This window comes from Trichoderma camerunense (genome assembly GCF_050948025.1).
Source record: "Trichoderma camerunense strain CBS 138272 chromosome Unknown V8C40scaffold_11, whole genome shotgun sequence".
Lineage (NCBI taxonomy): Eukaryota > Fungi > Ascomycota > Sordariomycetes > Hypocreales > Hypocreaceae > Trichoderma > Trichoderma camerunense.
The window spans coordinates 657766-684182 of NW_028145359.1; the positions used below are offsets into that span (position 1 = coordinate 657766).

The 26417-nt window shown below is 50.8% G+C and overlaps 11 protein-coding genes across 11 annotated transcripts; 7 read left to right on the top strand and 4 right to left on the bottom strand.

Moving 5' to 3' along the window:
• Window positions 1-402: 402 nt before the first annotated feature.
• V8C40DRAFT_280104 (Rapamycin-insensitive companion of mTOR, N-term-domain-containing protein) lies at window positions 403-4773 on the bottom strand (the record flags this gene model as incomplete). Its single annotated transcript, XM_083221344.1, has 3 exons — window positions 403-2221; window positions 2280-3774; window positions 3830-4773. 3 exons carry the CDS (start codon window positions 4771-4773, stop codon window positions 503-505), a joined length of 4158 nt encoding a protein of 1385 aa, XP_083072077.1. The 3' UTR covers window positions 403-502.
• Window positions 4774-6383: 1610 nt separating this feature from the next.
• Window positions 6384-8136, top strand: V8C40DRAFT_247969 (urate oxidase). The gene is made up of 2 exons (XM_083216441.1): window positions 6384-7355; window positions 7418-8136. Exons 1-2 carry the CDS (start codon window positions 6566-6568, stop codon window positions 7549-7551), a joined length of 924 nt encoding a protein of 307 aa, XP_083072078.1. The 5' UTR covers window positions 6384-6565; the 3' UTR covers window positions 7552-8136.
• V8C40DRAFT_247973 (mitochondrial 54S ribosomal protein uL13m) lies at window positions 7776-8723 on the bottom strand. Its single transcript, XM_083216442.1, has 2 exons — window positions 8590-8723; window positions 7776-8517 (listed from the first exon to the last, which is right to left on the bottom strand). Exons 1-2 carry the CDS (start codon window positions 8608-8610, stop codon window positions 7999-8001), a joined length of 540 nt encoding a protein of 179 aa, XP_083072079.1. The 5' UTR covers window positions 8611-8723; the 3' UTR covers window positions 7776-7998.
• Window positions 8724-8875: 152 nt separating this feature from the next.
• Window positions 8876-10401, top strand: V8C40DRAFT_247974 (copper chaperone CCS1). Its single transcript, XM_083216443.1, has 4 exons — window positions 8876-9221; window positions 9352-9481; window positions 9559-9636; window positions 9791-10401. The coding sequence occupies exons 1-4, from the start codon at window positions 9198-9200 to the stop codon at window positions 10303-10305; spliced, it is 747 nt and encodes a 248-aa protein (XP_083072080.1). The 5' UTR covers window positions 8876-9197; the 3' UTR covers window positions 10306-10401.
• Window positions 10402-11827: 1426 nt separating this feature from the next.
• On the top strand, window positions 11828-12266 carry V8C40DRAFT_35176 (uncharacterized protein). Its single transcript, XM_083222878.1, has one exon. The coding sequence runs from the start codon at window positions 11971-11973 to the stop codon at window positions 12190-12192; it is 222 nt and encodes a 73-aa protein (XP_083072081.1). The 5' UTR covers window positions 11828-11970; the 3' UTR covers window positions 12193-12266.
• Window positions 12267-12892: 626 nt separating this feature from the next.
• On the top strand, window positions 12893-14173 carry V8C40DRAFT_35561 (uncharacterized protein). The gene is made up of 2 exons (XM_083222881.1): window positions 12893-13030; window positions 13088-14173. The coding sequence occupies exon 2, from the start codon at window positions 13304-13306 to the stop codon at window positions 13919-13921; it is 618 nt and encodes a 205-aa protein (XP_083072082.1). The 5' UTR covers window positions 12893-13030; window positions 13088-13303; the 3' UTR covers window positions 13922-14173.
• Window positions 14174-14224: 51 nt separating this feature from the next.
• V8C40DRAFT_35179 (uncharacterized protein) lies at window positions 14225-16522 on the top strand. Its single transcript, XM_083222879.1, has 6 exons — window positions 14225-14541; window positions 14602-14751; window positions 14823-15158; window positions 15217-15378; window positions 15435-16268; window positions 16387-16522. The coding sequence occupies exons 1-6, from the start codon at window positions 14527-14529 to the stop codon at window positions 16405-16407; spliced, it is 1518 nt and encodes a 505-aa protein (XP_083072083.1). The 5' UTR covers window positions 14225-14526; the 3' UTR covers window positions 16408-16522.
• Window positions 16523-18899: 2377 nt separating this feature from the next.
• On the top strand, window positions 18900-19926 carry V8C40DRAFT_247998 (uncharacterized protein). Its single transcript, XM_083216444.1, has 2 exons — window positions 18900-19690; window positions 19747-19926. Exon 1 carries the CDS (start codon window positions 19095-19097, stop codon window positions 19659-19661), a length of 567 nt encoding a protein of 188 aa, XP_083072084.1. The 5' UTR covers window positions 18900-19094; the 3' UTR covers window positions 19662-19690; window positions 19747-19926.
• Window positions 19927-20147: 221 nt separating this feature from the next.
• V8C40DRAFT_35828 (uncharacterized protein) lies at window positions 20148-21793 on the bottom strand. The gene has a single exon (XM_083222882.1). It carries the CDS (start codon window positions 21123-21125, stop codon window positions 20295-20297), a length of 831 nt encoding a protein of 276 aa, XP_083072085.1. The 5' UTR covers window positions 21126-21793; the 3' UTR covers window positions 20148-20294.
• V8C40DRAFT_275437 (glutamate--tRNA ligase MSE1) lies at window positions 21614-23717 on the bottom strand (the record flags this gene model as incomplete). Its single annotated transcript, XM_083220711.1, has 5 exons — window positions 21614-22291; window positions 22343-22600; window positions 22660-23049; window positions 23099-23209; window positions 23265-23717. The coding sequence occupies 5 exons, from the start codon at window positions 23715-23717 to the stop codon at window positions 21614-21616; spliced, it is 1890 nt and encodes a 629-aa protein (XP_083072086.1).
• A 291-nt stretch (window positions 23718-24008) lies between these two features.
• V8C40DRAFT_248003 (uncharacterized protein) lies at window positions 24009-26272 on the top strand. Its single transcript, XM_083216445.1, has 4 exons — window positions 24009-24524; window positions 24604-24662; window positions 24719-25804; window positions 25866-26272. The coding sequence occupies exons 1-4, from the start codon at window positions 24494-24496 to the stop codon at window positions 25953-25955; spliced, it is 1266 nt and encodes a 421-aa protein (XP_083072087.1). The 5' UTR covers window positions 24009-24493; the 3' UTR covers window positions 25956-26272.
• The last annotated feature ends 145 nt before the right edge of the window (window positions 26273-26417 follow it).

A 26417-nucleotide genomic window follows, 5' to 3' on the forward strand; every position in this document is an offset into this window, starting at 1 on the left:
AAAAAACAAAATTCAAATATAATAAAAAACCCCCCTGGTCCTCCACCCCCAAAAAACCTACCCACACAGATACACCCCTTCCCCCCCCCCCCCCCCCCCCCCAGCGCCAGAATGAAAATGAACCCCCTTCCCTTTTTCGCGCCAGAAGAAAAAAGCTGCAACTCTCTCGCCGCTTCAAAAACAGATATATATGTGTGTGTGTGTGAACGTGTTGTGTTTGTGTAAATGTGTGCATATATCTGAGGGCAAAAAGAGTAAATGCGTTTTGCTATGCGTAGCAAATAAAACATCACGCCGGCCATAAATCAACCCAACGTATGAAGCCCCCCTTCATCCGATACGCACCGACATTCCAAATCGTTGAAACCCAAAACCCGCTTCCTCATCATCATCATTTAAGCATATCCCCCCCTCCAATCGGCCCATCCTGGGGCACATCTCGTTATAAATTGTTGACAGCCCCCCAACTTGTTTAATTGTTGACAGCCCCCAATCTTTCTCCTCACCGTCGTACCCTCAAGGGTGCCGGCAGCAAATCCAATGGCGGCTCAGCAGGCTCGCTTATGCTCCTCTGCCTCTCCGTCCTATCATCCCTGTCGTCTCCGTCTCCAGAGCTGACACTGTCATCCACCTCCACCGGACTGCTCTCATCCTCCTCGCTACTATCGCTCTCCTCTTCCTCGAACACGATTTGCCGCATGACAGCCTTCTCAAACAGGTCAATCACCATTCTACGGACGCCGAGTCGGTAGTGATTCCACTCCATCAGCCCCATGACCGTCTTGAAGAATTCTGCGCTGCGGAAAGCCATCGGCTTGCGAGCTTTAATCTTTTGCAGTTCGGTGACTGCTTTCCGGTATAGAACAGTGTTTCCAAGGTCTACTATAAGCTCAAGTATGCGCTCGCTGATGGCACTGTCGTTAAGAAGGGGTGGCATTTCCGACAACTCCAGCGGTGGCCGAGCGGGTCTGGGCGGAGGCTGCTCCTTTATAGTGCACTGTGACTCTGGTAATGCAATAGAAGCGGCCGTCTCGTGATGCCACGGTGATAGTGAAAACAGCGTCGACAGGTTGGACGGAATGCAAAAGCCAAGAGAATTGCCCATGAGCGTAGTGTTTGCATCCCACCCGTGTTCTGACAGAATTTCTAGACCATGTGTCGATCGAGAAATAAGACCGAGAACGAAAAAGGCGGTTCCACGGAGACTCATCACCTCGTGTTGTGTTGCAATCTTGATAATCTGCTCAACCATATCGGTAGACTCCAGGAATGGTGCACCAAGCTCCATAGATCCCACGTTGCCCACAGCCCAAAGGCAGCCCTTCACTTTGGTAATCAATTCAGGGTCTTCGGATTGCATGCCATGTTCTCGAATGGTGTTGGCAAACTCCTCAAAATGGCCCTTGTCACTGAGCAGCCTGCAACCCTCTTGGGTTCTCGTCAGCTCCCTATAGAAGTGGGGTGGTATATGGCTATCGTGATAATCGGTTTCCGCCTCATGTTCCTCAAACACGCTCAGGCGATGATGCTGTTCATCCGTATCCGTCAAGAATGCCTTGGCCAAACTAGCCTCGATAAGGCCGACATACGAATCGTTTCTTCCCAAAAACCAATCGTCCATTTCGTTGCTGATATAATCAAGTCCATCTAGATAATGATAACCGATGGATGTGGATAGGAATCGTAGCAAGAGAGGCGCTCCAATTTCGCCAAGATGATCCAGGGCCGGGCGACACTCGACGATATACGCCAAATAGGCCTTTCTGTTGCAGGCCTTTTCCAATATCTTGACCGCAGTAGAGCACACCTCAATCTCCGGATCGTATAGTTGGGTGACTAATAGTTGAATGGCCCACTTCGAGTCACTCATTTCGCCCCGGCCGTCAATGGACGGCACCCTCCGAAGAGTGCATTTCCGAAGCGTATTTGTAGCGTGTATTCGGATCTCCTTCGTACCCGCTGTCAGCGCCTTGGAAAGCAAGATGCGGTGGTGGCCCTGGAGGCTGTAGTCAAAACTAGAAAGGAGGAGCTTGACAAGATCAGGGCGCGTGGTCAGCTCATAAATATGATACATCATGTTAAACATGCGCCATCTCTCCAGCATAGCCAACCCCTTTGGATCGCCAGTAAGCACTCCGAGCATCGGGAAGTAACCAGCGCAGAGGGTATCCGTTAGCCTGTCCTTAGAAAACATGGGATACTGTGCGGTTAATCCACTGGTCTACCACTCGAACGTCAGCATAGAAACTTTGAAGTGATCTTATTTAGATGAAACTTACCGGATCGCACTGAGCCAGACATTCCGCAATCTGCCTCAGCAGCTTGCTATCTGCCAAGAATCTGACTCCCTCTGGTGATTGTAACAGGGAGTGTACCAGAGCACATCCAGCCCTGACATACTTTTGTGCGTTTCGTGTATTTCGGACGTCGGCAAACTTGTACTTGAACGGCCTGTAAAAGCTCATGATTCTCTTCATAAACTTGGAAGCCTTAATGGCCTCTTCGAGTCTCTTGCCGACTTGCAGAGGACCGTCAATAACCTTGATGATATTCTCCCAGTTCCATTTGGAATAGTTGGAGCTGTTGAGTACGCCAGTGTCAATGAGAAGCTGTCGGAATGTAGCATCATCAAATGCCACAGTAGAACCCGCCTTGCGTTGGTCATCAAGGAGGGCCAGATCATTCATGCTATCACTCGATGGTAGCATGCCAGCCAAAGAGTCGGCTGGCGCACTCCGGTATAACGTGCGGTTGATGCTACTCATCTGGTATACAATGCCCGACGCAATGTAGGACTGGTGGTCACCAAACTTGGCCGCCGCGGAAAAGAGTTCCGGCAAGAGTTGTATCTCCGCGCTCCACGAGGGAGGAAGCAGTCTTGCCGCCAGCTTCAGCGCCTCGCCGATCAACAGTGTCGTCTTGCGCTTGAGCATGGTGTCGTTCTCGGAGCGCGCAACATGTAGCAGAGTCTGAATGAGTCCGGATCTGATGAGAACCGCCAAGATGAGCGCTGTGTAGTGGTCCACAAAGTTTTGCTCTCCCATATCCTCTTCTAGATACCCTCTATCTTTACTCTCAGCTTTCAAGTGCAGGCTATTCACCCTTCCATAGGTTGTCAGCCTGCGTCCTGCCAAAAAGGACACGGCCCAGGCAGGGGGTTTAATGCGAAGGAGTGAAAAGAGTAAGTCCAAAATCGTTTCTCGGACGGCAGGGTTGGGGAGAGATACACTCATAATAAGAGATCGAATAGACCGAAAGTCGTACATGCAGAGTGTCATAAGGCCAGACCATGATCGCATAGCAACGGAGATGGCTTTGCAGTTCTGCTTCAGCACGACTTCGCTGCCAGCAAGCTGACTGGTAAAGGCGTTAAAGACCACATCCAGGCCATATCCCGGTTGGATGTATTTTCGTCTATGTGGTGTGTCCAAGAGATAGAGAAAGGCAGCCGTCAGACTCTCGGGGGCCTTGTAAGTTCCCTCAGAGAGAGCCTCAGAGAGCGGACCAAGACCACCTGACGCCAGGATCAGACGAGGATCTCGCACCATAATCTCCGCTAGGGTTTCGATGCAGATTGGCCGTAGGCGATCTGTATTTTGTTCAGTGGGCTGGGCTGATCCAGACCGATCATCACCGTACTCGGCTACGGCCACAATGGTCCGTACAACGGCGCGCGAGATCTCTTTCACTCCGTCCTTAACGTCAAGAAATGCTCGGACAAACTTGAGAGCCTGCTCTCTTTCGACATCTGCTTTTCGATAGTTGTTCAATGATCTGAAAGCGCGTTAGCTTGATTTCTACCGAATACCTCATATCCCGGAAAGACTACCGTATAACTAAAAAGTCGGTATTCAAGCTCCTAATCTTCTTAAGAGAGTTTCGATCCGAAATCGCATATCTCGTCGCGCGATAGCCAGCCGCGACAACCTCCCTGCTTTCGCTGAGGAGCATCATCTGCATGCGGAGGCCAAAGACTGACCACACCAGATCGTATTTAAGGGTGGGGTATCTCTTGAACAGGTCGACCAGAAGATTCGCCCGAGTCACATAGTAGTCGGGAGTCATACCCCCAACTTCCAGCGCTTGGAGGAGCTCGGCCAGGGTAAATGTTGGATTCTCAGTCGATTCTTCGACATCTGAGCCGGGGCCCGATCGGATGCTATGCGGTGAGCGATGGAGAGCAACATCTTGCTGGGCTCTGGTCCTGGGAGGCGTGCTGGGCGGAGCCGCTCTGGTGGCCTGGGCATCCGAGATCTGCTGCTTCAGCACCTTGATGCGCGAATGGCTGGCGGTCAGCTCGGCCTCGACTCTCTGGCGCTGCTCCTTTGTCTGCTTGGGCTTCTTGAGGTTGAGTGCCTCCAGCATGTTTTCGCTGCCCTCCTTGATCTTCATTTCTCTGCTGAGCTTGTCCCGCAACGCCGAGAGATTCTGCTCGGCAATCTCGCCATCCTCGACCTTGTCCACGAAGCTGTTTGGGTATACAGGCCCTGCGTCGGTCCGGCTGCCTGAGCGGATGGGTATCATCTGGCTGCGCAACTCGGAGCTGAAGCTGCCGGGGCCGGCGCCAGGATTGAGACTGCTGGCTCGCGGAGCATACGAGGCGGCCGAAGCCGATAGGTTCCTGGAAGCCCCGCCATTGGGAATCTGCAGCCCAGTGCCCTCGCGATCGATGCTGGTCCGGCCGATGGTCTGCACGTCGGACCGCTCGAGGCTCTGCGAGGGCCGGCCGGACGTGGCAAACCCCTTCTGGCTGGACGAGGAGCTGGCCAGCATGGCGACGGCAACGCCCACCGAGGGGGGGGAGGAACTATGCCCTCAGCATTCGTATGTTTATGCGGCCAGGAGTGTTAGCGACTCTGGTTCGGGGGATTCGTCTCGTTCGCGCTGTGTCCAGGTAGTGTCGTGGAGAAGAGAGATTCGGATTGTCAACTCGTCCGGCTTGAAGCACATGAAACCGAACGGGCAGCTGTGCTTATTGGCGGACCTGTGACAGAATGGAACGCTGGGTAGATCGCAGATCTGAGCGGTGGAAACTTGGCGCGGCGGAAGGACAAGCTAAAGACAAGGCACAAGGCCGAGCGAAAATCTGAGCACAGCGAATTGCGCAGATTCGACGGGCGCGGCTGTGAAGCTGGTCAAGACATGCGAGGGGACGAGGCTGAGCCCGCGACACAGCAAATCAAGCACCGACGCAGAGGATGGACTGAAATGAAGCGTTACCAGCCGTCAGGATTTCAGAAAGGCCGGGCTGAAAGCATCCATGCATGGTGGCTGTACGGTACTGTAGCAGCAGAGCTGTGGCACAGCAGTACATGCGCTGTAGGCCATTTCACCAGCAAAGAGCAAGTACCTGTCTATTTCTACTGCGCGACATCTACCCTATTGTCGGCGATATTTGAACTCGGACTCTTTAAAATGCCATGAAAGGGTATAGAAAAGAGGACAAATGATCTCCAATCTACAGATAATATCAGTGCTAATTCTTCCAGGCCTGTATCAATGCAACCTAAACTAGAACCCGTCCGTGGTAACGTCAATGACCAAACGTCGGGGCACAATAGCCCGATCGCATGATGGCATCAAGCTGTGGCTGATGGGTCTGTCTACAGCGATCTGCACCGTAACAACAACCCCAATGTCCACGGTTTCCCACTTGGTCCAAGGCCCATCTGATGAAATCATAAGAGAGGCAAACTGACCAAAGACTAACAAGCTCGCAACTCACTACGACTAATTCACATTAGTCCTTGCTTATCTTGATTGAGATTCCCCCAGCATCTCAGATAACCATCCATATCTACATACAACCCCAATACCCTCATCCGATTCAGCATCAAATTATGCTTCCATCAGGTCATCTCACGAAACCCCAAAATACATCCCCTTCCCACCATCTATACCACTAACATCAAAGTACCTCCATAAATCATCGGCCCATCTCCTCAGCACCAAAAATCCCGGATCCCGACCCAAGCTTTCTATCAGGATCCAGCTGCCTGGGGCCTCCGGGGCTCCGCGTCTGGGATTCGGCGGGCTCCGGACTCTTTGTGTCGCAACCCCACCAGCCATACATTGGAGACTTTGCAATTGTCTTTTCCGCTCATCAGCTCGTGCTGCAACGCGCCATGGCCCGAAGGCTTGCCCTTTTTGCCGCTGATGCCGCTTGCGGGAAAGTCGAGCCGGTGCTATGCATGGTCGATCGGGACTTGTTTGCTTATTGTCCAAAGTCAATGTGAGGCGATGTCCGATAGCTATCTTGCGCGTGTCAGATAGGAAAGTGGATATGGAATCATCTCATGCTGCCCTCCGGATTGCACATGTAACCAACGGGCATGTGCTATATATATTCGGGCCACGCTCCTGTAGAATAAACTTGCATCCATCTTTTCTCTAGCTTCATTGCTGAGTGTTGTGATCGTTGACATCTTGGTTGATTTGTTCGCCGCTTTCATCTCCGTGACAACTCCGCCACCAGTTCTCTCTCCCTCCATTGAACTCTCTCCTCCCGAGTAAATCACCAGCTTTAACTTCACACAAACAAAACAACTCAATTCATCTCATCATCATGGCCACCGCTCACGTCTCCGCCGCCCGCTACGGCAAGGACAACGTCCGCGTGCTCAAGACCGACCGCGACGCCGCCACCGGCATCCACACCGTCACCGAAATGACCGTCAGCTGCCTCCTCGAGGGCGACATCGACGTCTCCTACACAAAGGGCGACAACAGCGTCGTCGTCGCCACCGACTCCATCAAGAACACAATCTTCATCACCGCCAAGCTGAACCCCGTCAACCCCCCGGAGCTCTTCGCCGCCATCCTCGGCTCCCACTTCATCGACACCTACAGCCACATCCACGCCGCAAACGTCAAAGTCGTCACGCACCGCTGGACACGCATGGAGGTTCGTGGGAAGCCGCATCCTCATAGTTTCCTGCGCGACGGCCAGGAGACGCGCAATGTCGAGGCTCGCATCACTCGCAAGGGCGGCATCGTCATCAACAGCGGCATCGAGGGCCTGACCGTGCTCAAGAGCACTGGCTCGGCATTCCACGGCTTCGTGCGGGACGAGTACACCACTCTGGGCGAGACCTGGGATCGTATCTTGTCCACTGATGTTGATGCCACCTGGAAGTGGAAGACCTTTGCAGATGTTGCCGCCGTGCGGGAGGCAGTCCCCAAGTTCAATCCGGCGTGGGAGCAAGCTCGTGAGATTACTCTAACGAGATTCGCCGAGGATGAGAGCGCCAGTGTGCAGAACACCATGTACAAGATGTGCGAGCAGATTCTGGGAGCCGTACCTGAGACGGAGCTAGTCACCTACTCGCTGCCCAACAAGCACTTTTTCGAGCTTGGTAAGTCTCTCATTGATATAATATATATACGAAAAATCGCAATTGCTAACAAAACCATACAGATTTGAGCTGGCACAAGGGCATCAAGAACACCGGCAAGGATGCCGAGGTCTACGTCCCCCAGTCAAACCCCAACGGCCTCATCAAATGCGAGGTTGCCCGCGGCGCTGCTCCCAGCCGTGACTCACACTTGTAAAACAATTTCAACAAAAAAATCGGAAAAAAAAAAAGAGATATCAATTACATGTTTAAATAGGTAAATGTTGGCGCCTTGGGTTGTGTCAATGTTGGATCAAGGACATTAGATGGCTGGATTATCATGATAGTCATGAACGGCTGTTGCGACAAAGTGCGCAGATGGCTTGGTTATAGCGTTTTGTTTTGAATTGGATTACATTTGACAAGTATCATTTTGTAGCTGCATCGTATTTCAAATCTGCTGTGTGATATGTGTTTGTTTTGTATATGTACTTTACAATTTTCTCCCTCAAGCTCAACCCTCTATTTTTCTATGAGACCTTCATCCCACATCCCTCATCCCAGAGTCGTCAAACACACAAAACATATAATACAAGTAACAACACCAATCTTTACAAGATTATCGTCATAATCATCATCATTTCCCCCTTCTCCCACCTCATCCTCATAACCTATCCTTATCCGTGTTCCGTATCGCCTCCACCATCTTATCCCACCCCTCCGACCCCACAGCCTTTCCTCCAAACCGTATCACATTCTGCTTGTACGGATGTGCTTCGCCCTCAAAAGCCTTGAGTCTCGCCAATCTCTTGTCCCGCAGCCTGTTCTTGGGCAGCATGCCGCTAACAGCCTTTCTTAACACCTCGCTACCACCATGCTTCTCCATGAGCACGTCCATTGTCACAGTCCTGAGGCTACCCGGCCGTGTGTTGTGTCTGTAGTAGTTTTTGCGCCATTTCTTGTTGCCGGTGGTGTGTAGGGCGGCGCAATTCGTCACCACAACGTAGTCGCCGCAGTCGGTTGAAGGGTCAAAGGTGGGCTTGTGCTTGCCCATGAGCAGGACGGCAATTCGGGACGCCAGACGGCCGAGAGAAGGAGGAGTGACGTTGGGTTGGGTAGAGAGAGTCGGGTGAGGGGTTGAGGCGGAAACCTGGTGCCATACTCGAGAGTAGGCGAGCCTTGTCTATTGGAACAATTGTTAGAAGAAGAACTCCAGATATTTGGCCGGCTGGCTGTAGAAGCTGGAAAGGCTTACCAGGCCGACGGTCTGCGACATCTTGTGTATCTTGCAGTAATTGAAGGACCAAGTCTGTGCAAGAACCTAGGCCTCGAGGCGATAAGCACCGGTGAGAATGTCACCGTGAGTGGACGCTTCACCAACCTACAAAGCGGGCAGTATCACGAACCTCGACCCTCGAAAGTTTGCATATCCAATTGCTGACTCATCTTATCGGTCACAAGTCACATGACCTCCTTCCCGTTATCGTCGTTGGATAAGCCAAAATTTCCCATCCAGAAGCTCTGCTTGCGGCTCCACCCTCCGGACGGGACCGTGTAATCCCGGCGTTATGGCATCACTACAGTGGATTTCAAAGCACTGGAGTGCAAATACTCGGACATTCACCTTGAAATAAATGGCGCTTAGGAACGCTGCGTCTTCCAAGATTCTGGCAGCTTCATTTGGCCTCTTTGCTGGCTATTCAGCGTACCGATACCGAGCTTCTCATTCTGCCAGCCCTACTAGTAGCGCTCCGACACCCGGTACGTATTGCCACTTTGGCGAGCTTCACTCTAGCTTTGACTCAAGCTGGTTTACAACTGCCCCGCGTCTTGACTGACAGCTTCATCAACCAACCAGGCAACATGGCTGTCAAGCACAGCTTCCAGGTATGGCTTCTGCCTTGACTCTAGCAAGAGTTTTGTTCTTTTTCTTTCTGTTCTTTTCGAAACAAAGAAAAAAAGAAACGTGCACAGTCCACGGAGCGTTTGAGAGGCTGATGAAACACTGGGCAAACAGACCCTCTTCGCCGTCCCGCTATCCTGCGACGGCTGCGTCAAGTCCGTTTCAGACTCTCTCTACAAACTCGATGGCATCACCAAGGTCGAGGGAAACCTCAAGGACCAGCTGGTATCAGTCGAGGGATCTGGTGAGCATGGCATCATGAGCATGCCACTTCACGGCATCATCTCTACGCATCTGCTAACGCATCGGGCCATGCCGCAGTCGCACCATCGGCCATCGTTGAGGCCATCCAAGCTACGGGGAGAGACGCCATCCTTCGCGGATCCGGCGCTTCCAACAGTACGTTTCAAAAATCTTGACTGCTGAGCCTATGCTTCCTTGATTTGCCATGATAGTGGCCCCTTTTCCCACGGGGCGTGTACCTTTCATGTTTCGTCAATGCCAATCGATTGGCCTAAGAAACAGGTGGCTAACACGGACATTGTTTATTCAGGCGCCGCTGTGAGCATCCTGGAGACATTCGCTGACCAAGCGGCACACGACGAGGATGATACCAGCCGGGAAGTCAGAGGCCTCGCTAGAATGGTGCAAGTTAGCCCTGACCGGACATTGATCGATCTCACAATAAGGGGCGTTGCTCCCGGCACCTATCGGGCAACCATTCGTGAGTTTGGAGATCTCAAGGACGGCGCGGAATCTACTGGCCCAATCTGGTCTGGGGGCGAAAAGGAGGAGCCCAAGGGATCTCTTGGGATCATTGAGGTATCCAAGGACGGCCGCGGATCTGCGTTTGTGGACCACGCCTTTCAGATCTGGGAAGTCATTGGCCATGCCATGGTTCTCACCAGACAAGATGAGACGCAACCGCTCAAGAACGACGACAACACTGTAGTCGGCGTCATTGCGCGAAGCGCGGGTATGTGGGATAATGACAAGACTGTCTGCTCCTGCACGGGCAAGACGTTGTGGGAAGAGAGAGAGGATGAGGTCAAGAAGGGAATGCTGTAACACGATACAACAACCCAGCCAACCTATTTTGGATAAACAAGTAAAATGAATGAATGAGCAAAGCGACTTTTTTCTGCTGCCAAGCTCTCTAAGCCATCTCCCCTCTGCTTCGTCTTCCTTTGTTCTTTTAAGCTTATCTCACAAATCTCCTACAAATCTCATCAATCCATAACACTAGGAGGTTGTATAAGCCGGCACCTGAGAGTTGAAACTACCCGAGCTATCTTCCCTACGATAGCGGGGCGTTATCGCAAGAGCTCATTTGGCAGTTTCATGCTGAGCAGGGATTCAGAAACAGCGTATTGCTAACCTGTAACGGCGGAAACCACGGGGGGGATCGACATCGTCAACCCCAAGGCGGGAATGCCGAAGCACGGTCCTCAAGTTCAATCTCACTGAAACAGCTTCAGTTCATGCGTGGTGTCTCCCGCGGCGTCTTGTAAGTGTACGAGGTATCTGTACGCATGACATCTCATGCTGGGCGTACAGTAGAATGCCAAGGGCCAAAGCGCAAGGCTGACCGATTACTTACAGCCAAGTATTCTCCAGACCTCGGGCGATACGAATGTGCGTGCGTCGAGAAGTGTCAAGGCGCTTTATCAGCTTGTTGTGAAACGGCTATCAAAGGCAATGAGGTCATGTCCCGGCACGCGGGGTTGACAGCTAGATACGGCAACTCTTGGGGTAGCTGGATGTGATAAACATAAACGCCAAGATTGTGACAATGACCACCCCGTGTCTTGTCCTCAGCAGATGATCGGATGATAAAGCTTTGACGGTGGCACCACTGGCTGGGAATCTCTTTTCGAATATTCCACGTCTTGTCCGCCTTAAATCCACCCCCCTTCTATTGCACCACCCTGTTGCAAGTGCTGCAAGGCTGTTGGCCCGATCCTGAGGCCGCTCTCGCAAAGCTCTCATCGTCACATTGGACAGCGGGCGAGGAATAGTGATATCAGTGTTTTAGCCTGCTGTGCTGAAAGACCTATTAGGTCCGTGGCCTAGTTGCAGCATCTTCGGCGCGTACAGAGCTAATAAGAACGATTTCACGGACCAAGAGTGTGGGAAAATGCTGTGATGGATTTCGCTAGCTGGCATGAAGCATCGGCTTTCACATCAGGAGAGCGAGCAGAGTATTAGTGCTCGTGGGCATAGAAATAGCATAGCTCAAGAGAACTTTGTCCAAGGATGACGCGAAGCAACGCCAGGTGTAGGCCAATAGTGTAGGTATGTGAGGGGGGTCTAACGAGGTTATCTCGCATTTCGCTCGGCCAACTGTTGCCGCCCGCTGCATCGCAGGATGACCGACAGGACGACGCCAAGTGGCCGTGATGCATGGCATTAGTGGTGATGAAAGCATGGAATGTCAAGGGAACCCCAGCTTTTCTACCCAGAATGAGGCACCAGGTCCGCTACCCACTCATGTGCTCGCGGTGATCCGGCGGTGAAAGTTGATGATTCTATCATCTCGCCGTCGGATGCGTGGGATATATGCAACTGGTAGTTATAAATAGCCTGGGAGATGAATAAGAACCCATCAGTCATGACACCATCATCTGCGTCGAACGGAGAAATTCGAGCGCGAAGTAACCATCTTGTCCAATCTCATCGCGGCATTGGGTGATGAGTAGATTGGATTGAGGGAGCTAATAAGCTAGCCTGCAGATGAGCACAAGCCAACAGTATTCAGGGCGCTTAGTAGCTCTGTCTCTAGTCACTTTCACCCACGCCGCTGGCTCTCGCTGCCCAAAGAGCCGGGCCTGGCCTGGCAGCGACTCGCGGGCCGTGACATCTTGTTCCTCTCACGTTGGCCAGGAAGGGAGACCAGTGCGTTGCGTGGCTGGCAGCCCGTCAAGCATCTTTTCACTCCTCTCTGGAGGTGGCTGAACAAGGGCTGGCAGACGGCAAGGGTCAGCAAAAAGGTACGCGCCGTCGTTGGCCGCGAGCTCTGATCCCCGAGAGCCAATTAGCGGAGCCGCCAGGCACATCGATTCGGGAACTGCAACGCCGTGTGTCCCAGAATAGCACAGCTTGTTAACCTTGGGAAATTGGACCCTGTGTGCTGAGTGCTAGCTCTCTGCAGTTGCATATGCGGCCCATCGATCGACTGCGCGGAGGAGGGACCGTGGACAGCAAGAGCGCCGAAATATGAAGCATCACATCAGCTACTTCTACGGGTGTGTCGTGCTGGATGTCGAGACGAATTTCAACGGGCATGAGAAGAAGATGCATGAGAGTTGGATGCGTAGATAGAAAGAAGTAATGTTGATGAGCAAGATGGAAGTTGACATGATACGTATTGCATCTTATCTGGATAAGAAATAAGGCTGATTGATAAGATCGTCTGGCAACTCAGGTTGGCTTGCGCTTTCCCTTTGAGAGTGCATGTACGCATTCCACGTTTGGAGCGCACGTGGCTGGAAGGATTGAACCAACTTCATCCAACCAAGGGATCCAGCACTAGCAAAACTACGACATCAAACAAAGAAACGAATCACCACAGCCAAACAGGCTATGCGGATGGGCATGATTCGACTCTCTTGCCGTATCGACACACACACACGGGCTCGCGACCTACCTGATCCATCGTCGCCAAGAGCTGAGGTTGTACCTTGTAAGCAGATTGCTGGACACACGACGCTACTCTGCCGGTAACTCTGCTCCGACTTGTACGAGCAGGTAGTCTGCTTTGGGCAGGGTTGGGATGATCGAGGTGCTGGAAATGGTAAGCCTTGTCGCTTGGTCCGCTGCAAGCAAGCAATAACCTCACATACAGATACAGTTACCTGTGCGCCCAAACGAGACCAAATAACCAGCCAAACACGATGGGCTACTCTATTAGGCGAAGCGTCTCTAATACGGAGCCATCAGTAGCAGGAAAACAGACGAAAAATCGACTGGCACACGATGGTGCAAGCCACCGGTAGACCTGGTATCGACCTGCGACACAGGGAGGTAGACCCGCCACCCCTGGTTCCACGACAACCATCGACCTCTCATGTCACATTTTCACTGCACTTGTACACGTCTTCAAAGGCCAAGTCAAGGCCAATGCCGAGGCTGGGGCACAGCTTTACACTCTACTCCGTACACTCCGTTCAGGCTGGCTTGCGTACCCCCTTCCCGAATTGCCCCCTGGCACGGCGTTTGGCCGCTCACTGACCCCCTCGTGAGATTTGGAACAAAGGTGAAGCTTCACCAGCCCATGTCCAAAACCGTGGCACCCCCCCAGAGAACGGCAGGTCAGTTCCCAGTTCCACCATCCCATGCTAAGCTCCGAGTCCCAATTTTCCATTTTACTACTGCACGCCACGCCCATTGCCCCTCGTCCTCTCTCCACTCGTCACTCACTCTTTTCTGTTCAACTTCCCAGCCCAAATGCACGCTACTTGGCCCGTCACCTTGGCTTGTCGATAGCGCCGCAAAACCCGTCGTCCACCTTTGGGAACACTACAATCTTTTTTTCTGCATTTCATCGTCAGCTCGACTTAATTCACTCATTGCTCCCGGGGTCAGGACATCTAAAAATAAAAAATTTCAATCATTCGGCCGGCCGGATTCTTCACACTGCAACACAGAGAAGATACACGCAGGGAGCGCCAAAATAATCGGGTGACATCTTACAGATCAGCACCGCTTGTTGTACACATACCCCACGAATTTGTTGCTCCCCTTCTGTCGACGCACAGAGCACGGAGTAGCGACTCGTATACGCTCGCTCGATTTCGGGGTTTTCTAATTGCAACCCAAGTTGTCTCCGACTTGTAGAGACAATAATAGGCTTATTGACGTTTAAGCGAAGAGACGAAAACAGGGCGTCTTGGTGGCCTGAGAAAATCGATCCGACTGTCGATTCTGGGAGTCGATAGCTTCGAGGATTATCACGGGATCTCCCTCGGCTCGCGCCACACCTCGCCAAGGTACACCCGCCTCGCACAAATCTCTTGAGCCAATACCAGCCAAGGGCGGGGGAACTGAACATCCCGGAACCCAAAAAGACATTGGACTCTGATCTGACAAGATAGCACGCTGCAATTAAAGCTGGTCTCTACCCCCTCCAAGTGCCGAAGCCCGATAGGCCGTGCTGTCCCTTGTCTCACTTAAGCCCCGGCTTTCTAAGGCGCCAATTCCTTTGTGGGCATTGGATATATATTCGTCTATACGCCGGTGTTCAGCCAGCCACTCTGCCACCATCAGTGTGCTCTCACATAGAAAGACACGATGTCGTTGAAACAGGTAAGAGAGGTAGCCGTTGTCGATGATGGCGTGGCGAATGCTGATATCGTGGGCTTCTAGGAGATTGAGACCTGGGTCGCGGCCCTAGGTCGTTATGACAACAATGAATTCGACGATGCCCTTGGAGAGTTCGACAAGATCGCCGACACGAGCAAGATTCTCTTCAACATGGGTGTCATCCATGCCACTCTGGGTGAGCATGAGAAAGCAGTAGGCAACACCTTTCTTCTCAACAACGCTTCCACCTGTCCTGCTAACCCATGCGTTTGTGCTATCCCTAGGTCGAGTGTTACCAACGAGCCATCCGACTGGATCAGTACCTAGCTGTTGCCTACTTTCAGCAGGGCGTCTCAAATTTCTTGCTTGGCGACTTCGAAGAGGCCTTGGCCAACTTCAACGATACCCTGCTGTATCTGCGAGGTAACAGCGTGATCGACTATGCCCAGCTGGGTCTTCTCTTCAAGCTATACTCGTGCGAGGTCTTATTCAACCGAGGATTATGCTACATCTACCTACAGCAGAAGGAGGCCGGTATGCAAGATTTGGCGTATGCCGTCAAGGAAAAGGTCGTCGAAGACCACAACGTCATTGACGAAGCTATTCGGGAGGAGGCTGAGGTCAGCATTATCCAACATGTCTGTGGAGAGAGAAACACTTGACTTACAGTAACAACAGGGCTATACCGTGTTTTCTATTCCTGTGGGTGTCGTCTACCGACCCAACGAAGCCAAGGTTCGCAACCTGAAGACCAAGGACTACCTTGGCAAGGCCAGATTAGTTGCAGCCTCAGACCGATCCAATGCATTCACCGGGTTTGCCGGTTCCGAGATCAAAAATGTGAGTACTTCAAGTCTCCCAGCATGCACTTCGTTTGCTTATCTGTCTCTCCTTAGGCCAAAACAGAAGCCAAAGACGACCGACCGACCGAAAACTTGTCTTTTGCGGCGACAAACCTGGTCAAGCCAGGCATCCAATCCCGAAGACAGCAGTCCGAACCACCGACTAACCGCAATAACTTTCCTCCCACACCTCCACCGGAGAACGACCGCCTCCCATCTCGAGGTGCTTCTGTACGCAACTCTGGAGGGAGGGCGAACCCCGCGAAGCTTAGCATCCAGACACAAGAGAGTAGTAGGAGATATGAGAAGGCTCCATCTCCACAAGACCGCGCCCCGAAACACTCGCGCTCGGTATCGGCTGCGCCTGCTAGAGGCTTCTCTACAAGAGAACCCTCTCGGAGACAGCGTGTTATTGAAGAAGAGTCCCCATACGGCGATGAATCATACGATGGGTATGGTGAAAGCTCGCGGGGAAGCAAGCAATCTCGATCCCGACGATACGACGATGACGACGAAGGGTCGGATTATGACTACGGCTCCTTTGACGAGGGCGAGTTCGAGATGGTATCTAATGTGCGACGTGGCCCTGGATCCGTATCTCGACCATCCCGTGCGGCTTCGCGACGGCCCGACATTCGCAAGATTCGGGTCAAGGTTCACGCAGACGACGTGAGGTACATCATGATTGGTACATCGATCGAATTTTCGGACTTTGTGGATCGTATTCGGGACAAGTTTGGGCTGCGAAAGCGGTTCAAGATCAAGATGAAGGACGAAGATGTGCCAGACGACATGATTACGATGGGCGACCAAGACGACTTGGATGTGGCCATCCAGAGCGCAAAGAGCCTTGCAAAGAGACAGAGGCTGGATGTTGGCAAGATGGAGGTAAGCTTGACCTTTGGAGCCTAGAGTTTGCTGCTGCCTTGAGGATTACACACCCATTTCCCCTTTTGGCATGCTGCGATTTGGTCAGTGTAATTGGTCTAACATTCTTTCTCTCTAGGTTTGGGTCATCGAAGTTTAAAATTGGATTTGTTTTTCTTCTCTTTATACATATGCACGATGCAATTATACCCTATCCGATGCTCTCGACAGAACACAGCGGACTATTTTCCTAGGTCACGATACCGATTACGACACAATAGCGACAGAGCTTACCGTTTTCTTTTCTTGTTCGGTTTTTTCCAACGTTATTGCTCTCGAGATGCTTCGATTGCAGATGCTTAGACCGAGCGCGACACTGTAAAGTGCCTCTTATTTTTTTTCTTTTACTTTCTGGTATGTTTTTTTTTTCTTATAGTGCGTTTGTACTGGGACACATGGAATGAAGGTTTCTTGTTGTGCCGTTATTTTTTCTTGGCATATGATGTAGCGGGCAACCGAAGCAGAAGAGGCAGTGTTGAGTAATGGGCCCTTGGTGGGGGGTTTCTGTTTTGGTCGTCTTTGTTCTTTCTTATATATGGATGATGTCCCTGTTGGAGATGGACCTCGTTGAGCGAGAAACATGGTTCTGGTATGGGGATGCGGGGGTTTCTCCCCATGTCTTCATACTGGGACGGGGAAAGGGGCAGTGCAAAAGATGAATGCTTGATAAAAAAGACGGGCTATGCGGCCTTGTCTGGGGGAAGAAGACGATGGTTGATATGTTTGGGATAGTTAGAGAGCCTTGGTTTCAGGCCACTTATGTGCAACGACTTGAATTATTTCATCCTCACGAAACAACTCCCAACGTGTGAAGCTGTGACTCGACAACCTGGTGATAATTGCACAATATATGTACCTGTAGATTCTTAGACTGGCAGCGCCCCTGAAGGAATGATAAGGTTGATTTCAGATTCGCCAGATGCCGATAAGAGATGAACCAGGGCCCGGGAAGAAAGAAACCGAATCAGGCGGTGGATCGACACCATGCAGCATCTGACAGGGGACCAAGCAGGAACAATATCGGGTATACTAAGACTAAGAGCTTAGCAGAGCAAAGAGAAAAAGAGTCGGTAAGTGACGAAGATTTTTTTTTGTTGAGAGGCTGTGCAAGGGTCCCATATCAAAACCTGCTTTTTACCTAGACAGGCCGGGGTGTGGAGGAGGAGCATGGGGGTTTAGTATTGTGGAAGCTTTTGTGGGAGTTGTTCGGCTACTTTTCTTTTTAGCGATGCATCGGTATCGGATATAAAGCGTGGGAGATGCAGAAAGACCGTTTTGTGCGGACGATCTAGTCTACGAAGTACCGTAATTTCAATATTCAGTATGGTGGTTAATTTGGTGTTTTGTCGATGGTGCTTTTACTGACCTACCTACCACGGCATAGTTGGCGATCTATCTTCTGCTCACCCCTTTTTTATCCGCGTTGGGCTGCATATGCTAAATCATGTAGTGTTGTGGTAGATATATTGCGCCTTATTTGCACTACGGCTAGAGACAGACGTTGGCGCTTAGGTTTTTCGATTTGTGCTAGTTTGCAGATGTGCAAGATTTGGCGTTGCATGATCTGCGAGATTGGCTCGGGTGTGGCTGAGATTGGCGTTGTAGATGAATTACCTAACTGAATGAGTGAATGAGTGGTTGTGGGAGATATTTCCTTATGCTGCTTCTTCTATTTCTTCTGGTTTCTTTCTTTCTGTTTGCTTCCTTGTGTTTCCGGAACATTCTTCCCTTGTTGGATATGCGGTGGGAGAAAAGAGAGCGAGTCCGATGAACTGTCGTATTTTGCTGCAGAATGACGAGATTTATGGAGCTGGGCCTTCGGTGAGATCCTTAGAAAAGCACGTGCTGTGGTAACACCGCCAGAGAAGACATGTTTGATGAAGCCTCGAAACAGCGCCTTGGAGTCGTAGAAACTCGAGATATCAGAAGTTTATAAGCTCTCCAACTTTATTTTACAACAACATCTTTAAATACTAGATTATCGTCTCAGATGAGCGATACCCATTGACTAAGCGAGAACATTCTTCTCTTTTTGGGGGTCCCACCGTATCCTTGTCTGGTCGTCCCGCGAAAAAATGTTGGTGATGGGGCCTTTTTAGCATGGACGTAGATAACGACAGATCCTGTACGGAAAAGGGGGTCGATAAGGCAGACAATCCTAGAGTCTCATATTTTCTTTCTTTCTGTTAATAATCATCTCACCGTCATTGTCAACATCACAATAATTATCGAGCTTGGACGAGAATGATATAATCTCGGCATTGCCATTAGTGTTGTCTTAGAACGACTCCATCATGTCACTTATCATGAACCGTCTAAGCACAATAGATGCTTCATTTCTTTTTCCTTCTCTCGCCAACAAGCGAACTATTCTACCCCTGCCTACTTCTATCCAAAAACAGGCATCGTCTTTTCACATGTCACCGTTTAATACTAGGCCCATAACGTCGGTCCCACCGGTGATCCATTTGCTTCCGTGGCAGACGAACTCTTTCGTCCATCTGTGCTCCTATCCGACTGACTGACTCTCACACCGACCATACCCAAGTGCCATGTACCTGTTTTTCTTCCTGTCGGTACATGGCCTCGTCTCTTCGGCTGAGGCTCCGTGCAAGGTCAAGGTTCCCCCCTAGCCAATGACCAAGGGTACTGATAGTCGTAGTCGTAGTAATGCTCCGTTGCAAAGTACGAGTACGCAAAGCGGGCTGAACAAAGTGCCAACATTCGACGTATAGACGAGGCTGCCTCGAATGGATCCCGAGTATTTAGTAAAGGAGCCTTTCCCCCATGCAGTCGGCTTGGCCCTCTTCTCTTCTTTTTCCCCTTTTCCTGCTGCGTTTGTCTCCCTTGCTTGAAGTCGTGATACTAGCTGTTGTTGCTTGCTTCGTGACTGTCCACGCTCTTTTAAACAAAGCAAATCATTCGTTTATAGCCAACCAGCCACAAGGGAAACATCCGTCGATACAACTTCCAAAGCCCAAGATGAAGACTTCTGCCGTTATTGTCGCTGCTTGCGCTGCCGTCGCTGGAGCTGTGCCTACGTATCGCTTCGGCAACTGGAACTCTACCGTCGTTAACTGGAACACATCAACTCCTACCAACTGGAACTCTACTACTGGTATCAACTGGAACTCGACGACCATTGTCAACTGGAACTCGACGGCCATTGGCAACGAAACTGTCGCTGTCAACACAACAGTCATCGCGGCTTCTGCTCCTGCTACTCCTTCTGTGCCTTTCTATCCCAATACCACTGTCAGCATCAACAACACTTGGGTGAACCAAAACGAGACTCATCTCCCACCCACCGTGTTGATCCGTCGTTTCCGAGCCCTGAGAAAGGCTGTGGTCTAAGGTTCTGCCCGGATGCAACTAAACAAACAGTAAGCTCATCTTCTCGTGATGTAGACTTGAGCCCGAAGCTGATTCATTCCCCTAGACGAAAAATGATCGATGAAACTTGAGACTACGAGATTTGGTGCTTTGGTGCTTTGAAACTTCTTTTTTTATGCGCCGTTGGGATATGCCGTTGACCTGATTCTTATGATTTATAATTTGCCGAGATGAAAACGCGAATGATTGGATATTTTGATGTTGATCTGATTCCCCGTTAGAATAGTTAATAATTTTAGAAATGAAAATGCTTCATGGCTGATTGAGTGCGACTTCTGTAGAACTCATGGGTGAATTCCATTTACATGTAAGAGAGACTAACAATCTTGAGTGTGATTATACGAATACGAATACCCATGCTGGGATAAGTCAAGGTTTTAGTAGAGAGCAAAGTCATCACGCATACAATTTAGAACGAATGATCCATGTTGAATGAACCGATACCCTCTTCATTAATGTCTTCCCACTACTGTTCCTGTGTATTCTGTGTACATGGTGTTGCGCAAATAATCCCCCCGACGCGTCAAAATCGCAACTCCCACGGTCCTCTCAAGTAACACGAATCACCCTCCCCCGTAACCATGATATCCAACCTCACAATTCCCCAAACCAATCGTCAAACGACTGCAGGATATCATCAAGAATGCCCTCAAAGCGTCGCAGCTGATAAATGTTATAAGCCGACTTTCTCTCCAGCTTATAAGCCCAAAGCATCCGCTCCTCAATCATCTGCATCAAAGTCGTGGCCTCATCCAACAAACCCTCAATCCGCTGCTCGTTTGCGCCCATCTTGCCTCGCATCATGTCGTACAGCTCTTCGTCTTCGTCTTCTTCCTTGTCTTCTTCAAAGAGGCTGTTGATTCGTTCTTGGAACTTGTCGTAGTACTCACAGATGGCGACGCACTTTTCTAGGAGACCGCCGCATTTCTCGCGCATCGTTTCGCATTTCGCTTGGATGATGCTGTATACTTCGCCCTTTTCGAGGAGTCGTCTTTGTAATCCCAAGCATCGCTCGCGAGATTGAATCCATTTCTCTCTGTCGACGTCCTGAGGACAAACGATGCGGATCAATTGTCGGTACAGCTCCAGAACGGGCATCACGTCGTTGAGTGTCAGGGGTCGAGTAAGTTTCTTCACTTCAGCGCGGGCACGTTCAAGTTGGCCTTCAAGCATCGCAGCTCGTCTGTTTGCATAGATTTCCACCTGCTCTCTCTCTGTGACAATGTCATCAGCATCATGATCGAGACTCTCGGTGGAGGAGGAGGAGTCATCTTGGAGCGTTGCCTCCTCCAGAGCCATCATGTCCTCGTCCATCACATCCGCATCCATCAAGTCCTCGTCATTGTCTGCGATTGCTTCATTAAGAGCAACGTGAAAGAATCCCGGTGGATTTTGAAACTGATCTTCGCCCGGATTATCATTCATTCTTGCGAAGCGATTGTTCGGTATGTACTTGCTTTGGTATGGTTAGAGTCCTCCCACCCTCTTGTTTGGTGGTGAGTCTGGAGCAATGCAGAAAGGCGAAGCGAAAGGGCGTGAGGTGGAAGAAGAAGAGTTGGAAACGTAAAGTTTCTAAAAGTTGCGAAAATTTCGCACCCTATTACCATTGCATCTTTTTATGCTATGTCAGTGCAGTAAGTTGAATATGCGAAAAGGGGGCTGCCAGCTGCCCGTCAGTTGGCGGGAGTGGCATCGTGGGTCGACAACCTCGTCTGGGGCTTCTGTAGGGGCGTCTCTATATACATAGAATGACAGAGGCAAACGCAGGGCAAAGTACTTTATACAGTTTATATTTTGTTATTGTACAGTCTATCGTGTGGCGATAGTTGGAGCGGGAAAAGAGGAAGCAGCAACATCTTCGCCATTCAGCTGAAGAATGCCACTGGCAACGCTATCGGATTATTTATCCAGTCCTAGTTCAGCTCGCTGAGAAGCTCCTTAACAACGTTTAGCCGATGTGTCCATTCATCTCGTCCCAGAAGAGCAAACATCCTCGAACTGCTCTGGGAGACAACATCCTGCCCACCAGCAGCGACCACTCGCAATACGTTGTGAATCGTAAGCTGGTCGACTCCCTGGGGCTCGACTTTTGACTGTATGGTCTGCATCACCTGGCTGCAATCACCTTCCCAGGAAGATTCTTGTGAGATTGCCTCTTCGAGAGCATCGAGGACCTTTGGCTCGGGTCTTGTCTTCGCGAGAGAAGTCTTGTAAACGTCTAGCGGCACACGCCAAAAGAGATACGGGTGCTGTGATATCAGGTCCCTCGGAGATTGGAAGCCTCCTTGTTTGGATACAAGTGCTTTGTACACGTATTGGCCATTCTGCGTAGGATCGGTCAATGCTGGAACGAGCTCAAGCGGTAGGTGCCATGCTCTTGCTGTCAACTCTGCGCTTTCGATGGATCCGTTTGTGATTGCTTCAATTTCGCCCAATATGGGTTGCGTCAGGTGTTGGTCGATGAGCTTTGCCTCCTGGTCTGCCAACGCTGGGACAGGCTTCCAGAGCATCGCATCACGGTACCTGTTATTAAAGTATTCGAGTTTTGACAGGTTCAATTTGATACCACCACGTGTGAATTTGAATGTCAACTATCCCATGTTAGCAGTGTTTGTAGATGCAGGGAATGGCCATATTCGTACAGCATTGGCCACATCCTCTACCGTCCGAGGCGGTTGTACGTCTCGTTTGAATGAGGATCCGAGGTTGGCTAGCCATGACAGCAGAGCCATAGGGAATGTGCCACCAATCTGGTACTTGGATATGTTGACGCTGTCGTTTCGTTTGCTGAGCTTGCTACCATCTAGGTCCACTAGCAAACCAAGGTGTGCAAACGTCGGAGGCTGCCAGCCGAAGGCTTCATACAGAGCAACATGTTTCGGTGTCGAAATAAGCCACTCCTGCGGATATCGTTAATCTCATGTAGCCGTGCAAGTAGCCGAAATATGGGATCACCTACCTCGCCGCGGATTACGTGTGTAATTTTCATCAAGTGGTCATCAACCACATTGGCCAAATGATATGTGGGGAATCCATCTGTCTTCATCAAAATGAAATCTTCCTCCATGTCTTTCTTCTGGAATCTCCCATAAATGGCATCGTGTAGCTTAGGCCGACCAAACTTGTCACTCTTGAAGCGAACTACGTGAGACTCTCCGGCCTTTGCCCGTCGGTCCGACTCCGCGGCATCTATGGAGCGGCATGTCCCAGGGTAAATAGTCGGCTTGCCGGCCTCATGAAGTTCACGTTTCTGAGATTCCAGCTGCTCAGGTGTGCAGAAGCAGCGGTAGGCGTGGTCATGGTCCAAGAGTGTTTGGGCGTGTTCTTGATAAACGGGTAACCTCTCAGACTACATTCTGTTAGATGGTACACGGCGTCTGAGAGCTGTTTCAACTTACTTGCCTGTATGGACCATACGGCCCACCACAGTCTGGTCCTTCATCCCACGATAGCCCTGCCCATTTAAGGTCCTTCATTAATCGCTCTTCAGCATCTTTTACCAGACGGTTCTATATAGACTTATTTAGCACTTGTCCCTTTTCATCGAGAGTGACTCCTCCGTACCTGATCTGTATCTTCAATACGGAGGATGAAAGCTCCTCCATTGGAAGCAAGCACAGCTAGCTTACAAAAAAGCGCTGTCCTCAGAGACCCTAGATGCAGGTATCCCGTAGGAGACGGAGCAAATCGGGCGCGGATCGGGAGGTCGGCGCTTTGGCCTAGAATTGTGGGTGAATCCGATGGAAGAGAAGCGGCATCGTTGTGTTTCTTATTCTTGCTCCTTAGGCCTTTCAATCCCGAGCTATAGGCCCGTCTTTGAGATTGGCATTTTTTCTCTTCGCTGGGGGGTTTTGAATTGGTGGTGTATAGGACAGAGAGATTTTGTCTGTCACAACAAAGAGCGGCAGATGTGCCAAATCCCCGGCTCAGTTGGTGACTGGAGGTGGCTACCCGTGATTCACATATTGAACGGCTGCCCAATCTCTGTAAGCTCAGCCGAAGGACGGATGAGGACATGATAAAAGGCCACAATCGTGTATGGCCTCATTCATCATATTGTGTGGATAATGAATGAAAGGCATCATGCGTTTACTTTGATATGTGAGGCGTAATTTTTGATGCGACGCCACATGTGGCGTCAGGTTCGGCTAGATATGGAGATTACTGATAAGGCTGATAGACGACGATAAAGACAAAGAAAGGCCGTTCTATCGCGGGGCGAAGTACTATCAAGTATAAGACATTTAGTGAGTTACAATGTGCTGAGGACTGTACATATAGGTGACAGCATTGATTCTGTGTCCCGGTAATTGAATCAAACGCTCTAGAGGCCTCCATTATATTGGATTAAGATTTCTGTCATAAATTATGCCTGTACTTGTGTGATACAAGCCCCGAGCTATGCACCACCAAGCAAATTCGGGGTACCTGATCCACGCCCCGCAAGTCACTGCCAAAGCCGTGGCGCTGCGTTTGGCGGGCAAGCGGCAGATGCAAAGAGCCGGTAAATCTTTTTGCGAGTAATGCAATTTAGCTGCCCTCCCATTTGTTTGCCCAATTTCCAACTCCGATACGGCCAAACGGAGATTTCATCACCTTTTTTCTTCTTTGGTGTTTTCTTTGTTTCATCAGCCTTGCATACAGTCTTTGATTGGCAAGGCAGCAGCTGGACTTCGTACGTTTGCAGGCTCCAGCATCGACCCCGCGCCACGCCAAAAGATTTTCTGGATTCCACTCTGCAATCGCCTTGAAAATCTGCATTTTCTCCAGCAAAACGACAATCAGCCGTCAGTATGGCTTCCGAAGCGGAAATTGATCTCTATGGTATGTTTGAGCGTTTGGACACATCTTCTGTCTTCCCTCCTCTTCCTGTTCTTGTCTTATCTAACCTCTCCGTCTCTAGAGATCCTCGAAATCGACAGAGGTGCAACGCCCGACCAGATCAAGAAGGCCTATCGCAAGGTACCGCAACACCGACTCCGAATCCCATTCGCCTTATTCCAAGCTAATGTGAACAGGCTGCACTGAGATATCACCCAGACAAAGTTCCCGAGGAGCAGCGCGAAGAGTCAGAGGTCAAGTTCAAGGAGGCCAGCCGAGCCTACGAAATCCTCAGCGATGAAGATAAGCGCCACCTCTACGACACCCACGGCATGGCTGCCTTTGACGGCTCACGAGGAGGCCCCGGCGGCCCCGAGGTCGATCTCAACGATATCCTGTCCCAGATGTTTGGATTCAACATGGGCGGCCCCGGTGGCCCCGGCGGTCCTGGCGGCCCCATGAGACCCCGAAAGGGACCGGACGAGGAGCAGGAATACAAGGTTACGCTCGAGGAATTATACAAGGGCAAGACTGTCAAGTTCTCTGCCAACAAGCAGGTCGTCTGCAGCGTCTGCAAGGGCTCTGGAGGCAAGGAGAAGGCAAAGCCCACTTCCTGCGAGCGCTGCAAGGGCCACGGCATGGTCGAGGCCATTCGACAGATTGGCCCCGGCATGATGCGCCGCGAAACTGTGCTGTGCGATCACTGCACGGGCTCCGGCAAGGTGTACAAGGAAAAGGACAGGTGCAAGAAGTGCAAGGGCAAGCGAACCACACAGGAGAAGAAAGCACTGGAGATTTACATTCCCCGGGGTTCCATGCAGGGCGAGCGCATCGTTCTGGAGGGCGAGGCAGATCAGTATCCAGACCAGATACCCGGAGATATTGTCTTCACCCTTATCGAGGAGCCCCACGACGTCTTTTCTCGACTTGGAAATGATCTTTCCGCAGAGTTGACTGTTTCCCTGAGCGAGGCCCTCATCGGATTCAACCGCGTGGTGCTGAAACACCTTGACGGCCGGGGTATCCAGCTCAACCGACCGCGGGGCAAGGTTTTGAAGCCAGTGGACTGCATCAAGATCCCTGGCGAGGGTATGCCCATGAAGAGGGGCGACGCCAGGGGAGATTTGTATCTCCTGGTCAAGGTCGAGTTCCCCGAAGACGACTGGCTGAAGGATGAGTCTGCCTATGAGGCATTGGCAAAGATGCTGCCACCACCACTGCCTGCCGTGGAGGCTGAGGAGATTGACGAGGTCGAATATGAAGACGGCGCTGACATTGAAGAGGTGAGCATGACTTGTACCCCACACTCGCTATAACATGAGAGAAGCTAACTTGGAAACGCAGATGGGCGCTGATCAAGGCGATCCTCGATTCGGCAACGAATGGGAAGACGACGACGAGGGTGAAGGCCAGACACAATGCGCCACACAGTAAGGAAGAATAAAAATGAACTCATATGACACGTCAAACATGTCACAATTTGTTGTTTTGCTTGAGGATAGAAACTAGACTCCGTTTATTGAAAAGAAACGGAAACTTGGCCGCCCAGGGAGTGGGCTTTTACGACTTTTTTTTTTTTTTTTTTTTTGAAATTTCTCCATGATGGACGCTGGGATAGAGGGTTAATATGACGGTCATTACGGGATGAAGAGAACAATGGATAGGGATGGGAATGGCTGGTAACAATGACTTTTTTTTCATTAGGGGCGCGAAAGCCTTGTAGAATCCAATTTGACGATTTTGCTTATGATGGTTGTCTTCTTGACTCATGATGCATTTACATGAGACAGTGGCTACCCTGCATTTTGAGGGTGTGGTTGTGTATAAACCAACAAGATGAACAGGGTACATCTAACTCTGAAATAAATGACGTATAGTTATCATTTCGTCTATGAC